This window comes from Sapajus apella, unplaced genomic scaffold (assembly GCF_009761245.1).
Source record: "Sapajus apella isolate SASKATOON/1434 unplaced genomic scaffold, GSC_monkey_1.0 scaffold13, whole genome shotgun sequence".
In the NCBI taxonomy this organism is placed as follows: Eukaryota; Metazoa; Chordata; class Mammalia; order Primates; family Cebidae; genus Sapajus; species Sapajus apella.
The window spans coordinates 17556621-17574122 of NW_022436953.1; the positions used below are offsets into that span (position 1 = coordinate 17556621).

A 17502-nucleotide genomic window follows, 5' to 3' on the forward strand; every position below is an offset into this window, starting at 1 on the left:
TAGTGCATGTTTCACAGATGAAGGAACACGTTCAGAGAGGCTAAGTGACTGCTGAGGATCACACAGCAACCTCAGGAGAGAGCTAAGTATGGAAGAACTGGGGTTTTTGACTCTTCAGCCCAGGACCTGCTCCATTAGGCCATTTGTCTTGACCCTCAGCATTCACACCCTGCTATCACATAGCAAATGGCCAGCAGTGTGGCGGTGTATGTGTGTGTGGAGGGAGTGGTGTAAGAAAACTGTGACGAGAAATTTCCTGGCTGATGCTGTTGGGAGCAGATCCCGGAGTTCAGGGAATTTAACCGGGACGTTGCTGGACCACAGGTAGAAAGTGTCGTTAAGTCCTGGGGGCTGATTTTTTGGTTAGACATGGGCAAAACAGTCAGTGCCCATGAGAGGGAGCCAGGACAGCCAAAGGCCTGGAAACTTCTGTAAATGAGGGAACCTGATTATCATTTTCATGTGAAAGAGAGAGGACAATGGCTCTGTTTTTTAAGGGTAGAGTCTGGGTGTTCAGGGAGTTAGATTTGGGCTTAACTTGAGAAAAACTTGCTCGCAGCAAGACTTGGGAAGCAGAGGAATTGAGTGTTTGCTTGGGTGAATGAGTTAGTGTCTTGACCTCCAAGGTCAAGTGGAGCCCTTGGCATGCTGCAGAAGGGATTTTGCATGACGGCGATTTAAGGTGGGTCAGTCTGACTTGTGGCCACAGGTTTTATGTATTTGCTGCTGTGGTTTTTGTATTTTTGTTGTGTCCGTGTACAAGGGATTTGATTTGTGCCCAGTTTTACTGTCTTTAACTTTAGTTTTCAAGAAGAAATGTCAAGTAGCTGTAAATTAAGATTTTATGGATGCTCTGTTGTTGAGCTGGATTTAAGGTATGTGAAGTCTTCCTCTTAACACTTAAAAGCTAAGAACTTCACTTCCTGGCTCTAATGTAATGACTGGGGCAGAGTGATTACAGCGTGGTGAGACAGCTGGGCAGCTGGGTGGACCTGTTTCTGAGTATACAGTAAACTAAAGATAAAAGGCAACTATTTGGCTCCCAAACCACCAATTAAACAAAATGCCTTAACTACTGACTTAAGCTGCTTCCTTCTTGTTTTGAAGTTACATTCTTCCTGTTTAACCCAAGTAAATACACCCAGCTGTTGGTCTCAGGGGAGGTTATTTTTTTCAACTAATTCATTCATTCACATGGGTTCAATAAAAAGATGTACAGTGAAAAGCCTCCCTCTCGCCCACACATCTTCCATTTGCCCAGTCCCTCAACTTGTTTTCTTGAGTCCCTTCCAGAATCACTTTGTGCAAATACAGACAAGATGAATATATATTCTTCTTCCTCCCTTATTACACAAAGGATCGCCTGCTAGACACATTGTTCCCTCCCGCCTTTTTCCTCCTCACGTTTTCTTGGAAATCTTTCCATATCCGTATACACAGGCATAACTTTTTTACAGCTCATTAAAATGTTTTATCATAAGGAGTTATCAAGGTCTAATTAACCTCTATTGATGGATAGTTGCTGTTAAAATATACTGTGCTCTCGTAAATAACATTTCACATGTGGAAGTAGGATAAATTTCCAGTAGCTCTGTGCATTTTAAATTTTCAATAAATATTAACAAATTGCCCTCCATGGATGCTGTACCAATTTACATTTCTACAAGCAATGTTTGAGAACACTTGTTTAAACCTGTAAATATTGTAGTTGGTTTTTTGCTAAACAGATGGGGAAAAATGCTATTTTATTATGGTAAGGCCAGGTATCTTTCCTTTAAAGAGTTATTTTGTATTTCCTGTTCTGTGTTCTCTGTTTATATCCTTTGCCCATTTTCTGTTGGATTGTTAGTTTTTTATATGTTGATTCCCAGATACTCTTTTATATATTGAGGAAACTAACCCTTTAACATGAATTGCACATAAATTTTCCGTTTTGCCTCTTTTTTTTTTCTTTCATTCCATTAAGGTATGTTTTGTCCTGCACAAGTTGTTGGGTTTTTTTTCATGCAGTCACATTTATCAATCTTTCCTTCATGGCCTCTGGATTTTTTTATTTTTAATAGAGAAGGCGTTTCATCATATTGGCCAGGCTGGTCTTGAACTCCTAACCCTCGTGATCCACCCACCTCGGCCTCCCAAAGTGCTGGGATTACAGGCGTGCGCCACCACGCCGGGCGGCTTCTGGATTTTAAGTAATAGAAAGTAAGGTCTTTTACACATTGAAATTTTAGAAATTCTCCCGAGTTTTTCTAGAACTTTCATATTTACATTTTCACACCAAAATCTTGAATTCATTTGTAGTTTACCCTTTATCTTTTTGTAGATTGCTCTCCAGTTGTCCCAATATCATTGACTGACTAGATCATCTTTTCCCCCTGGTTTGAGATGCCCGTTTTTAATCACACACTAACTTCAAGGGAAACCTAGCAAGAGCTCCTTCCCAGAAGCTTCTTCCCGAGACGTGGCTTTGTTTTCCTGTGTCCATCTCCCCGACATGCCCACTGAAGACTGACATTTCTTCCTGCTTACAGCACCCACCAGCTTGTCCCCAGAGCATCCTGGGTGCAAAAGGGAACCCTACCCCGCTGATCCAGAGCAGATGCAGCTGGCCTGGTGTGGCAGGGCATTTCCATCATCTCCCAAGTCCCAGGCCTGTCAAGGGAACGGCAGTGAGGAAATTCCAGTGGGGAGCAGAAGGCAACATCATTGCTTAAACATGACTCACTTGGCCCATTTGCAGTCTTGGCCAGAACTAGGGTTGGTTTTGAGAATAGTAACGGAGAATGTCATTTCTCCAGGGGTTTTGGAGAACTAAGGATTCGGTGCAGGGCTTGAGGCCTCGGGAGGAAACCTGAATATTTATAGCCTTCTCTGCTGAAGACATGCTAGTGACTTAAGGATCCAGAGAGCAACTTTACTCTGTGTCTTTTCTCCAGTTTTGCAAGGCATTGGATCTCCTATGGCTTCCTCAATTAGGACACTGAATCTCTGTGGATTTACCAGTGTTCTCACTCCTTCATTACAGAATTTCAGCCCCAATATTGGTTGTCTCAGTGGTGGATGCTGATTGTCCCTCCAGTCTGACTGTGGTCTAGAGACCTGGCCTTTGTCTAGCTAGGCAGGAGCAGGCCTGGTGGGGCTGACCACCCAGTGAAGGATGGGGTTGTGGGTGGCTGTGGTCAGTGATGGGTTACTAGTGATGGGGGCTGTGGTTAGCTTCTGCAGCAGCCCCAGTTGGGTCAGTGAGCGTTTTGCTGCTGGCCTGTGCTGGCTACTGAGAAGGCAGGAGATATAACTAGGCCTTAGGGAAGACCACAGGCACAAAGTCCAATGACCTGGCTGCCTTTCTTACTAGCCCTGGGCACGTAAGCCCTTGCCTTGGGCCAGTCCTCCACATCGGGGTTTCTCCAACCATAATGTGGGTGTTAATAGTGTCTCTGTGGATTAAGTGAGATAGTGCATGAAACTGCTCAAGATAGCACTGGCAGCTGGGAGGCAGTTGGTAAAAGTGAGCAGAGACCTTGCCCTAAAGATGCACACACTCAGCTGAGAAAGCTGCCAGAATGTTCAGCTGCCTAGCAGGAGGTAAGTCAAGAAGATTGAACTGGGGGTTGTCAGTGCAGAACACAGATTTGGTGTTTTTTTTTTCCGGATTCTTCAAATGGGTCTTTGGAGCCTTCTTCTAGGGAACTGGAGAAAGCTCTGGCACTGGTGTTTGTTGAGTGGGTAGGAGGCAGGGTTGTTAACCTTTCCTGCCCCTTCTTTCCTCTTAGGAATGTTTTTGACTCAACCCCAGTCTCAGGGCCCTGAACCCCCTGTCTCCTCCTGCAGGTCAGAGTGGGAGCATTCCAGTTCAGTTCCACTCCTCATCTGGAATTCCCCTTGGATTCATTTTCAACCCAACAGGAAGTGAAGGCAAAAATCAAGAGGATGGTTTTCAAGTATGTATGATCAGATACTGCTGTGGTTACGGTGAGGCCAGCTACTCTTAAAATCGCTCCCTTGAAGGGTTTGGCCCTGCTCTGGGCTCACAGAGAGGACTGTGGGCTGCTTTCAGGAGCCTAGCTGGGCACAGAGGGTCATGCGAATTCCATGCTCAAGGCTGCCCCTCCTTATTGCATGACAATGTCCCAGGTGGGAATTTAAGTGCAAGCAAAAAAATTGCTGCTGTGAGGCATAGTTGTCAATTACCCAGGAGAAAGTGCTGTTGAAGGTCACAAATAGGATTTAGAGCCTGGAGGGACAGGAAGAACACTGAGTCTTGGTCCCGTTTCTGTCCCTTGTGACCACTGCAGCTGGACAGTTCACCACACTTCTCTGAGCCTTGTTTTTGTGGTCTAAAAAGAGTGCCCCTCTGTTATTGAGAGTGCTTTAAAAATTGTGAATATCTGGTTATGTGCTCATACATATACACATCTAATGTGTTAGTCTGTTCTTGCATTGCTATAAAGAAATACCTGAGGCTGGGTAAATTACGAAGAAAAGAACTTTTGTTGGCTCATCTGCAGGCTGTGCAGGAAGCATAGCACCAACATCTGCTGCTGGTAAGGGCCTCGGGAAGCTTCCAGTCATGGTGGAAGGCAAAGGGGGAGCAGGTGTATCACATGGCAAGAGCAGGAGCAAGAGAGGAGGAGGGGCCACACATTTTAAAACAACCGGATCTTATGTGAATTCACTCATCACCAAGGGGATGGTGCCAAGCCGTTCATGAGGGGTCTGCCCCTATGATCCAGACACCTCCCACCAGGCCCCAGGTCTGATAGGCCTGGGGCCTGGTAGGAGGGGTTACAGTTCAACATGAGATTTGGAGGGGACAGACATCCAAACAATATCACCCCCTAAATATACGTATAGTCATATGTTTGCTTTACCCATATTATAAGTTAGCTGATGTGTTCATCTGAATATGATGTGTGTATGCACTCATGTTTTTATACACCTATGTTTTGTGTATAAATATTTTATATATTATACATACACATATAAATATGCATGTGATACATAGATATATGCATATATACATATGCACATATTTATACATGTGTATATATATATATATATATATACACACACACACACACATACATAGTGTTCCAAGCCCTCACAGAAAAATGACTTTGATTTGCCCCTTGCCACCCTGGTCTCTGGATTCACTCTGGGCTCCTGCTGCCCCTTGTACTAGTATCCACTGAAATCCTCCGAAGTCCATGGTCATGGCCATTTATGGCTGTCTCCTTCATTGCAAAGGCCCTGAGCTCTGAGAGCCTTTTCCCAGTTGCAGGCCTCTGCAGGTCTACCAGTGCCCTCAAGAAGCCTGAGGCCCTGCAATGGGTACAGGAGGGACTCTGGGAGCCCTGCAGGCCTCAAGAATGTCCTAGGAACCCTCACTGACTTTTACCTGAGACTATCTATCCCAGCGCCTCCCTCTGCCCTTGAACAGATTAAGGGGCAAGTCATCATGCAAGAAAGTACAAAAGGAAAGAGCTCATGAATATGTGTTTAAAAAATATATTAGTGCACATCCGCCTTTTCTTCTTCCCCAGGAGCCTTTGTGCCCTTGGGGCCTCCAATATTTGGTTTCTTACAGAGAATAGTCTCAGCTTTGCTCCATATCTTTGACTAAGACACACAGTGCAGGTGCTTCCTCCCAGGTTTGTGGAATCATTCTCTGGTCTTGGTGTATTTAGGAATATGTGCTTTTTTGCTTTTTTTTTTTTTTTTGAAACAGTCTCACTCTGTTGCCTAGGCTGGAGTGCAGTGGTGCTATCTTGACTCACTGCAACCTCCACCACCCAGGCTCACACCACCCTCCTACCTCAGCCTCCCAAATAGCCAGGACAGCAGGCCTGCACCACCACACTGGGCTAATTTTTCTATTTTTTGTAGACACGGGGTTTTGCCATGTTGCCCAGGCTGGTCTTGAATTGAGCGCAAGCAATCCACCTGCCTTGCCCTCTCAAAGTGCTGGGATTACAGGTGTGAGCCACTGTGCCCAGCCAGGAATCTGCACTTTTAAAAGACTCCCCACCCTTCCCTATGACTGTTATCCACACTAACTTTTTAAAAACAGCTTTATGGAGATATATTTTATGTACCATAAAGTTAACACATTAAATGTGTACAATTCAGTGGTTTTGAGTATATTTATAGAGTTAAGCAACTTTCATCACCTCACAAAAACACCTTGTAAATAGACATTTTTTCCAAAGAAGATAGACAAATGGTAAATTAGTACACAAAAAGATTGTCAACATCATTAACTATTAAGGAAATGCAGATCAGAACCTCAGTGAGCTACCATATAGCCACTAGGATGGCTCAAAAACTGACAAAAACAAGTGTTGATAAGTCTGTGGAAAAAGCAGAGCCCTTATCTGTTGCTTGTGGGATTGTAAAATGATGCCTGCCACGTTGGAAAAAAAGTTTGGCAGTTCCTCAAAATGTTAAACATAGACTTAGCATATGACCCTGCAATTCCACTTCAGGAGAATTAAAAACGTGCACACAAAAACACTTGTATGTTAATGTTCATACCAGTGTTATTTATAGCAGCTCCAAAATGAAAATAATACAAAATGTCCAACTGATATTTATAGACAAAATGTGGTATATCCAAACAATGGAATACTACTCAGCTGTAAGAATGAATGAAGTACTGATTCACACTACAGCATGGAGGAATCTTGAAAACTCTATGCTAAGTGAAAGAAGCCAGGCATAAAAGGAGACATACTATATGACTCTTTTTTTTAATGAAGTGTCTAGAATAGGCAAATCCATGAATATAAAAAGTAGATGAGTCATTGCCAAGGGCTGAGGGGAATGAGGAATGGCTGTTAATGGGTACAGGGCTGCTTTTTGGGGTAAAGAATATGCCTTGGTCTTGGGTAGTGGTGGTGGGTGCACAGCTTTGTGAATATACTAAATATCGCTGAATTGTACACTTTAAAAGTGTGAATTTTATGTTGTATAAGTTATATCAATAAGGTAGTTTAAAAAAAAAACTTTACCCATTACATGCAGTATGCATTTTCAGGAGAAAAAGGCTGGTTAAGTTTAGGGCTCAAAGTCAAAGACCATTTGGGTGACTTTGACTCAAGGAATTCAGCTCTGCTCTTGTCTGAAAAACTAAACAAATCTCAAAAAATTGGTCCAAAAAGGACCAAGGAGCATTAGAGATCATCTAGTACGTATTCCATCTCCTTATTTTACAGAGGAGGATACTGAGATTGAGAAGAAACAGGTGCCCTGGCCAGGATCAGCGGGTTACACTGACAATTCAGTAGGCCCCGCCCAGCTGTCCTTTCCCACCTCCCACCATGCTCCCTCTTCCACACCCTCACCCCAGATAATTAGTTGAGCTTCTTTTCAGCTGTCTTGAGGTCATAACTAAAGGCTTGAGACCGTTATTTATGACATGAAATGCAGAGACACACCAAGATCGAGGACACTGGGGGTGGAGAATGAAGACTTCTTAGGTGTCTGAACCAGGTCAGCTCTTCTGGGGCTGTGTATGGTTAGCACTTATGTATCCCAGGACAACCGTAAGTGACAACAAACAAGGAAAGGAGGCGCGGATTTTTGGCCCCAGTTGTGGGGTCACTGAGGACACTAAAAATGAAGACAGGCTGTTATGAATCAGAACGAGGAACATGGGCCAAATGGGAGTGATGACCTCTCCGGGGCACTTTCTTCTTTTTCTACAGCGAAGTTTTGTTTTTAAATTTTAAGCTTTCGTAGGTACACAGTAGGTGTATATACTTATGTGGTACACGAGATGTTTTGATACAGGCATGCAATGAGTAATAATTACATCACGAAAAATGGGGTATCCATCCCCTCGAGCAAGCGACAGTGAAATGTTGGAAGCTGGACTGATGAGGGCAGCTCAACCCAAACCTAGGACACTTGACTTTCTAGACCAAGGCAGTCTCCCAAAAGCATGTTTTGAGGTAGCTAAGAAACTACTCTGACAACCACGTTACTGCTACTTTGCAAGAAGTTTAAAAAATATTACAGTCAAACCTTCCAACATTGCACCCCATGATGACATAAAATCAAGGTAAAACCTGGCTGGTGATTGGTTCCTGAATGCACAGAGCTCCCGGCCGCTGGCTGCCCAGGCATGCTCATTTCATTAATCTCACAGGAACACAACTCCGGGTTTCCTGTGACTGCATGTTTCGGACTCTCTCCATAGCTTTGTCCCCACTTTACCTTAGCACAAAATCCTTTATGGCCTTCCCGGGCCCCTTTCAAACCACATCAACGTTTTAATATGGCTTTTAGGCTAGTTAGAATTACAAAGTATTTTGTCCTTTTTTTTCTTAATATTATTTGGTATGTGCTTTTACATAAAGCTATATTATTTTTCGCATTGGTCCTTTTTAATGATTATTTAATAATCCGAGTTCAGCTATCAAAATATATTTTATCATTCTCCTAAAAGGCAACATTTAGGTTAATTCCAGGATTTTTGTCTATTGCTGAAAAAAAGAAGCTGTACCTACAGTGAGGTTTTCTTCCCTCCCCCCCGCCCTTTTTTTTTTTTTTTTTTTTTTGAGATGGAGTTTCACTCTTGTCACCCAGGCTGGAGTGCAGTGGCATGATCTCAGCTCACTGCAACCTCTGCCTCCCTTGTTCAAGTGATTCTTCTGCCTCAGCCTCCCGATAACTGAAATTACAGGCCTCTACCACCACACCCAGCTAATTTTTAAAATTATTATTTTAAGTCGACATGAGGTTTTGCCATGTTGGCCAGGCTGGTCTTGAACTCCTGACCTCGGGTGATCCACCCTCCTCGGCCTCCCAATAATGCTGAGATTACAGGCATGAACCCCTGTGCCTGGCTTCTTAGGAACTATTTTTCAAAGTCTGTTTCATGACTTACTGACATCAGAATGACTTGCAGGGAGGTGAGGTGGGGAGGGAGTGCTGGTTTGAAATCTAGATTCTCAGGCCAGATTACAAATTATCAGGGAATAGGACCTGAAATCTGTATCTGAGAGACTTTTAAGAGTGCTAGAATTGGAGACTAGACTCAAAAGATAAACTTTACAGTAGGCTGCTGTGGGTTCGTTTTGGCAACAGCTACCCACTAGGTCCTCAGAGGTGCTGGACCCAGCATTTAATCTTCTTACAATACTATTTCTTTCCCCTTTTAACATGGAAGGATACTGGGACTCAGGTCAAGTAAGTTTTCCAAGTATATCTGCTAAGATATTGCAGAAGTAATATTTGGGCCCCTTCAACTCTGGAGCTCATAGTCTTAATTACTTGGCTGCACTGATAGCAAAGTGTTTTGATTCTAGTCCTCCCTCCCCCCAACAGTTCATGCATGGCAATCATAACCCCCGCAAGACAGTAGCTGATCTGTGCGCCTTCAACTTGAAACCTAGTTTAGTCCAATTTGAGACAAATTAGAAAAATCCTGGTGAGACTCTGGCCTCAGAGCCCTACTATCTGGAAGCAGACCGTGAGCTCAGAACAGACTCTCAGGCAGAAATGCTCCCTGGAGTAAGTGAAGGGATTTCTTTTCAGTTTTCAGAGGTCAAGCCATGAGGAATCTCACCTTACCTTGGTCTCAAGCCAGCAGACAGGGTTCTTGTGGGGAAGCCTTCACACGGTGCCAAGGTAGAGAGGGTGACAGCATCGGTGTCACTGTGCTGAGCAAGGTGAAGGGTAAACACTGGCAGGCATGTGCAGTGGACAGCTGGGCTCTCATGTCCCTGAAACTTACTTTCTCTGTAACCACAGGCTGATGGTTGTGAAGAGGGAGGCCCAGAACCATTAGAAAATCTGGATGGGCCAGCCATGGTGGCTCACACGTGTAATCCCAAGACTTTGGGAGGCCAAGGCAGGCGGATCACCTGAGGTCAGGCGTTCGAGACCAGCCTGGCCAACATGGTGAAACCCCATCTCTACTAAAAATACAAAAATTAGCAGGGCTTGGTTGTGGGTGCCTGTAATCCCAGCTACTTGGGAGGCTGAGGCAGGAGAATTGCTTAAATCCGCGAGGCAGAGGTTGCAGTGGGCTGAGAATGTGCCACTGCACTCCATTCTGGGTGACAGAGTAAGGCTCTGTCTCAAAAAGAAAATAAAATCTGGATAGAACCCAAGCCTTGCCCTGCAGGTGGTAGGTGGAAAGGAAAAACAGTTTAACTCTGAAGGGGCCAAGGGCAGACCCCTATGAGAAACAGAACTGAGTGTGGGAACAAGTGCTTTTTCTTTTCACTCCTGAAGCTGCGAACCTGTAGGAGGAGTGGTAATGATCAGATGGGCCACAAGGGAGGGGGAGGCTTTGGGGAGAGAAGGCAAGGACTGGTTGAGAACCTCAGGATCCAAGAACACAGCCAGGAGGCCATAGGGCTCACTGGCCAGTGGGTAGAGACACAGTTTGCTTCAAGGCCACGGAAGCACCTTGGCTTTGGATAAGAAGAGAGTTTTGTGAGCATTTAGGCAGGATAATTTAGAACAGGGGTTGGCAAGCTTTTTCAGTGAAAGGTTGTATAGTAAATAATTTTAAGTATTTGCTGGTCAATGGACTCTGTGTAGATAGTACACAAATCACTGGGTGTGGCTGTTTTCCAATAAAACCTGACAAAAATTGGCAGCGGTTCAGATTTAGCTGACCCCTGGAGAGGAAAGAGCATTGGCTTCAAAATCAGCCAGACTGGGCTTCAACTCTAGTTCTGACTCCGCTAGCCAGATGCGAGTCAGGTGTCTTGATGAGTTTAAGAACTTGGGCTTTCAAAGTGGAGGGCTCTCTGTTCAAGTCCGGCCTTCACCACTCAGGAGCAGCATAACCTTCGACCCTTCTCTGGACTCCCCATTCCAGAAAGCTGTGGCGAGAATCATATGAGAATATGCTAAGCATATATAGATAAACGTAGGTTGAGCACAGCGCCTGCCACATGCTAAGTGCCCAGGAGATTTTGGCAGTTATTATCAGTATTCTTTGAGTGGAGTTTCCTTGTTTGTTAAATGTGGGTAGTATTAGTACCTTTTACCGTGGTTGTAAGGATTACATTCAGTAACAGGTGTGTGAAGTGTCTGGCACAAAGTGGAATGTCAGTGCTAATATTATCCTTTAGAAATGGGAGCCATTCTGCCCTGCCAGGAGCTCTGGAGGAACACTCTTTTTAGACACAAGAGCTCTTTGGTGAAGGAAACAGTATTAGTGGGAATCAGAATCGGGTTGGTGGTCTTCGGTGTCTAATGTGTGATTCAGCAGGGTGTGAGAGGAGTTAGGGGTTGCCTGGCAGTCACTGACGCCGGTGTAGTCTTCCTCTTCCATGATTCATCCATGTTGGTATGCCCTGTTTTTCTTTGATAAACCCATTGCCCAAGCCAAGTTCTGCTCACTGGCTCCAGAACACAGGTTGCATTGCTCACCTGTGTCTTTGCTTGAGCCCCTTCCTGTAATCAGAAGGGTCTTCTCTTCTGATCAGCTGATTTCACCAAGACCCCATTTATAAGCTCGTTCCCCTCTGGCGCCTGTTTCCTGACAGCTCCGCCCCATGATGAATCTGCTTCTCCGAATTCCTATCAATTGCATCCTTGTATTCCTATTGACTTGCTGTCTTGTAGATCCCATTTCTTCAACTAGACTGGGAGTTCTGTAGGGGTGGGATCATGGTTATATTTCCTTGTCTCTGTCTTCCATCCAGTGGATCCACAGTAAATACCCATGGATTGAAAAAAGTAAATGAATTTTTAACCGATGCAAATGTATGTATGTATGTATGTATATGTGTGTGTGTGTGTGTGTGTGTATATGTATATATATATATAATAGGCAAGACTGGTAATTCTAGGAATTATCAGCTCTTGTTGACATTTTTTAACTTTATGGAGCACTGCAAAGAAAACTGCCTTTTAAGGGCTTGCTTAAGTTAGAAAGCAATAGAAGTGAAGAATATTCTAGGCCTGGCCCATAAATCCTTCCCAAGCACAATCATCATGCTCTTTCCCTGTCTTCCTGCTGAATAGAGAGCATTTTGAGGACCAAGAGGAAGGTGGACCCACAAAATGAAAGGAGCCTGGGTTCCTGAGTAGCTGCTTGGAGAGGAGCCAACCAGGAGAGATGCCTGGGAAAGAGGATGCATGTCAGACTTGCATGAGAAATAACACACACACACACACACGCATGCAGTGGGCAATGCCCATGCTTCTTGCCAGTTGGATGTTTTCACATGAGAAGGATGACCATAGATATAGGGCTGAATTAAAGGTAGGCATTGCCTTAATTTTTTATTTTTTTTTTTTTAAGACGGAGTCTCACTCTGTCATCCAGGCTCAAGTGCAGTGGCATGATTTTGGCTCACTGCAACCTCCGCCTCCTGGGTTCAAGTGATTCTCCTGCCTCAACCTCCCAAGTAGCTGGGACTACAGGCACCCACCACCATGCCCAGCTAATTTTTGTATTTTTAGTAGAGACAGGGTTTCACCATATTGGTCAGGATGGTCTTGAACTTCTGCCCTTGTGATCTGCCCACCTCAGCCTCCCAAAGTGCTGGGATTACAGGCATGAGCCACTGCGCCGGGCCGGCGTTGCCTTAATTTATGGTGATTGGTACAATCTGAGTATAAATGTATCCCCTATCTAGAGTCTGTGGTTAGTCACTGTTTCAGAATAATGCTCACACAGGGTTTTGTCTGAGGGTACAGTTGATAACCACGGCATTTCCATCAGCCTCACGCTGCTGATCATGTTTGGATGGGCTACCATCCGCTGAATGATTTGGCTGCAACAGGGACTGACTCACAATTCAGTAACCTGAAATCCATTGTAGTGAGTCATTATGTTCTGTCCAGCTGACACTCAAAGCTGGCAGTCCTCTCTCTGATGGGCTGCTTACAGGAGCCTCCTAATTTGAGATTTAGCGGACATCCTGCTCTAGGATTCCAGGCTCAGTTAAAAGTTTCTGTAACTGAGCTGTGAGGGTGAGAGACTTTCAGCAAGCCACAGCCAATAGAGGACCATTGGCATCCCAATGAAATGGGACCCCTGTAACCTGCCCTGATCTGGAGGTGGTCAAGACAGCTCAGCCTTCCAGCTCCCAACCCTGAATTTGGACGTGGCCCACAAAGGCCTGGATCACAGAAAAGACTCATCACACCCTTGCCTTGAAGCCCTGCCTTCACTCTTATGGATCCTTCCTCACACAGTTTTCCTAAGCTCAGTTATCTGCTTTCCCAACCCAAGATGTTGAGCTGTAGCAAGGAGATGATGCAGGGATGAGGAGATGAGAGGCAGGTGTTAGATAAATGACAAGAGCCATCAGAGGAGTCATCACTCGGGGAGGAGAAAATAAACACACCCAGCACACAAAGAATGACATTATTACAGAATACAACAGAGACGTGCATGGTGAATCTCAAGTGCGTGGAAAAAGTAATTTCTGTTCATTGTTGTGGTTTAGATGGTGGAACTGTCACTTTCAGCCTCTGCTAGGAGAAAGCAACCTTTTGCTAGTAACAGAAGAGCCCATCGATTTCAGGCTCTCATCCCAACCTTACCTCCCCGAACCACCCACTTTTCTTCTTTTTTCTTTCTGGGTGTGCACAGAGGAGGGCGCACGGAGACAGGACTTGCTCTGAAAAACCTTCTGCACAGAGGGTTCCCTGGAGGCAGAAATGCCTCTGTGCCCCAGATCCTCATCATCATCACTGACGGGAAGTCCCAGGGGCACGTGGCACTGCCGGCCAAGCAGCTGAAGGAAAAGGGTGTCACTGTGTTTGCTGTAGGGGTCAGGTTTCCCAGGTAAGAGCCTCAGTCATCCTGGGTCAGCCCTCAGGTGGTCAGCCTGGGGATCGCGACATGGCCATGGGAAGAGAGGGGACTGGAAGAGCTGTCCAGATCCGTCCCTGGATCTGTCTTTTCCTCACTTTGCCATTTTGGCTCCAGGGCACACACAGGAAGCTCCAATCTTGGGGAGCCTAAGCATTTGCACTGACTTTCGTTTTGTTGGAACACTTGGTTGCAAGTGCCAGAAACTCTGCTGAAATTTATTTGGGCAGAAATGGAAATTCATAGAATCATCTCATTTCACTGGGTGGGATGGGGGTCCCTCGGGGTAGACAGGAGCCAGGGACTTCAGTGCCATCAAGATTCTTCCACACATCTCTGCTATTCTCTGCCTGTTGCTTCCTCTCTTACCTTGACTTTCTCAGGAAGCTGGAACTGGAGCTGTAGATGGTGCCCAGCTCACATCTCCAGAGCTCCACCCTAGAGAGAAAAGACCCCTTCCCTCAGTTTAACAATCCAAGGAAAGATTCTCATCAGCCTGAGGTAGAGCCTGCTCTTGGGGCCAGGGGAGTGGGAGTCTGGCTACTCCGCCTTTACCCCGTTTGTCTAGCTGCTGCGTAAATAGGGTTTCCTAGAAGAAAGAGGGGTACAGATCCTTAATGCTCTTAAACCTAAAAATGGTTGTGACTTATGTTGTGGGCCAGTAATTATTGTGGGTGTTACATGAAGTGACACTGGTCTGGGTACTGTGCCTGCACACAGAAATCTCTATTAATTTTATTACATTATTTAATTTCTCAGTTAATAAATCCAGGGTTGTCTTTCTCATGTTGGACATTATTCTAGGTCCTTGGAATACAGAGACAATAATACAAAGTCCCTGCCCTCATGGAGTTTCCATTCTAGAAAAGGAACTAGATAATAAGTGTATGAATAAATATATCATTTCAGATGGAAGTAAAATGCAAAAGGGAAAAATAAAGTAGGGTAAGAGGCTAAAGAATGACAGGGAATAGAGAGGAAAGCTATTTAGATCGGGAGGTCAGTCAAGGCTTCTTTGAGAAATTGATTTTTGAGCAGAAACTTGAGTGAAGTGAACAATAAGCCTTCCAAATATCAGGGGAAGGCAGGGCAAGGCAGGCAGGTGGATGGCAAGATTGCAAAGGCCCTGGGGCAGCAGCTAGGCTGCTGTGTTATAGGAAGGAACAGCCAGACGGCCAGGGAGGGGCTGAAGCCCAGCAAGCAAGCGGCAGAAACACAAGAAGTGAGGGTGGGAGAGACGGGAGTCAGCCACAGAAACTTGTGGGCATGGAAAAGATGCTGGAGTTCATTGTGAATAGGATGACAGCCTTCGGAGGGTTTTGAGCAGGGAATGATATCTTCAGAGAATCACATTGGCTGCCGTATAGAGAATAGTCCGACAGGATAGGGGTGGGAGAAGAAATAAGGGGAGAGGGGAAACTGATTAGGAGGCTTTTGGCATGGCTCACATAAGAGATCATGGTGGCTCCTGGAGGGAAGCAGCTGTAGCCCTCAACTTAGGATGCAGTGGTTTGTTGTTACTGTTTTTGAGACACAGTCTTGCTTTGTTACCCAGGCTGGAGTGCATTGGTGTGATCTTGATCTCAGCTCACTGCAGTCTCTACCTCCCGGGTTCAAGCGATTCTCACGCTTCAGCCTTCTGAGTAGCTGGGATTGTAGGTGCACACCACCATACCTGGCTAATTTATTATTATTATTATTTTAAGTATAGATGGGGTTTCACCATGTTGGCCAGGCTGGTCTCGACCTCCTGGCCTCAAGCGATCCACCCACCTCAGCCTCCCAGAGTGCTGGGATTATAGGCATGAGCCACCACGCCTGGGGTGGCTTAGGATATCTTTTGAAGGCAGAGCAATGAGTGGCTGCTACCGAATTGGAGGTGGGTGTGTGAAAGAAGAATTGAGGATTTTGATTTGAGCCCCAGAGTGAATAGTGGTGCCATCTCCTGACATGGAAAGATAACAAAGGAGGAAGAGCCAGGGACACCAAGTTCTGGTTCAGACGGAGGAAGCTTGAGGTATGCGTCGGACAGCTTAGTGGGGAGCCGAGCAGACAGCTGGGTGTGAGAATCTGGAATATGGAAGAGGGGACCGGCACGGAGATTGAAATTTGAAGCGGTTTTTAGAGCTGATATAAGGTCACCTAAGTAGTGGGGACAGGTAGAGAAGATGGCCAATGGCCAGCAAGTGCAGGTCAGAGAGAGGAAGAAGGTAGAGTGATGGAGAATGAAGAGCCGCCAGTAAGGTGAGGACATCCAGGATTGTGCCGTGTCCTGGAAATGGTGACGATGTCATCGTCGTCGTCATTGTGATCAGCAGCAAGTTGGTGTTTAACACAGCCTGCCTTATCCTTCAATGGCTTATTTTGTCTTCTCAAATATAGGCAATATCAACTCCTTGAGAGAGGAGAGAGGGATTTTGCCTCATGGCCTGCTGCCCACCCTTTCCCACACTGTGCCAGACACAGTGCCTTCAGCATAACCATTGCCAAATGTGTGTCCATGAGGGTGGAATCTGCCACGTGGTGGGAATCCCTGTCTCTTTCCCCTCCGTCCTTTCCTTCTCTCCCCTCCCCTCTCCTCCTTCCCCTTCCCCTTCCTTTCCTTCTTCCCTTCCCTTCCTTCCCTTCCTTCTTCCCTTCCCTCCCCTCCCCTCCCCTCCCCTTTAATTTTAATTTTTTAAAAATTAAAAAATAAAAAAATTTAATCTTTAATTTTTTTATTTTTTTTATTTTTTTTTTTTTGGTAGAGATAGGGTTTCACTGTGTTACCCAGGCTGGTCTCAAACTCCTAAACTCAAGTGATACTCCTGCCTCTGCCTCCCAAAGTACTGGGATTACAGGCATGAGCCACGGCAGGAAGAATCTTTCCCCTTTTAAGCCCCTTCTCTGACGGTTCTCAGCTCTGGTTCAGCATCTGAATTACCTGGCAGCTTGTAAGAAAGTCCGTTGAGGGGGTGGAGGGCTCTGGGGCTGGCAGCACCGCCTGCAGGTCGTGGCTGCGCAAAGCCTCTCCTGTGCACATGTGACCTCGGGGCTCAGTCCTGGGTCCTGGGAGGAGAGTCTGTTTTATGTGCTTTCAGGGGAGAATGGGAAGTTTTACATAACCTGAATTTTAGAGATGAATAGGGTTTTTGCCCTATCGTTAAACCTTGGTCCACCCTGATCGTTTTTCAAGGTCAGGATTCTTCTAGATGTATTACTGACTGTGTATCCTCTTCTAATTTATTTATTTATTTTTTGAGACAGTTTTGCTCTGTCACCCAGTCTGGAGCGCGGTGGCGTGATCTCGGCTCACTGCAACCTCCATCTTCCGGGTTCAAGCGATTCTCTTATCCTAGCCTTCTGATTAGCTGGGATTACAGGCACGCACCACCACTCCCAGATAATTTTTATACTTTTAGCAGAGACGGGGTTTCACCATGTTGGCCAGGCTGGTCTTGAACTACTGACTGTAAGTGATCCACCCGCCTTGGCCTCCCAAAGTGCTGGGATTACAGGCATGAGCCACTGTGCCTGACCTGACTGCGTGTCTTCTTAAAATGAGGTGTCTCCACTTAACCTTTCTTCACCTCCTAGGGCCACTATCTGCACATCATGTTCCTGCTGGCGCAAACAGTGCTGCCCTCTGGCTATCGAGGGTGCTGGCTGCCTCCTCTAGATGGCCCCATGTTGCTGGCCTTCGAGTTCTCCTGTCCACTGTTTATCATTCT

General features: G+C 45.6%; 1 protein-coding gene across 3 annotated transcripts in view; it reads left to right on the forward strand.

Moving 5' to 3' along the window:
- VWA2 (von Willebrand factor A domain containing 2) overlaps nt 1-17502 on the forward strand; it is a 47531-nt gene that overhangs the window by 16614 nt on the left and 13415 nt on the right. For all 3 annotated transcript variants that reach the window (XM_032281704.1, XM_032281702.1, XM_032281703.1), the window contains exons 5-6: nt 3832-3941; nt 13571-13765. In XM_032281704.1, the coding sequence (XP_032137595.1) occupies nt 3832-3941; nt 13571-13765 (305 nt within the window). The remainder of the gene's footprint in view (nt 1-3831; nt 3942-13570; nt 13766-17502) is intronic.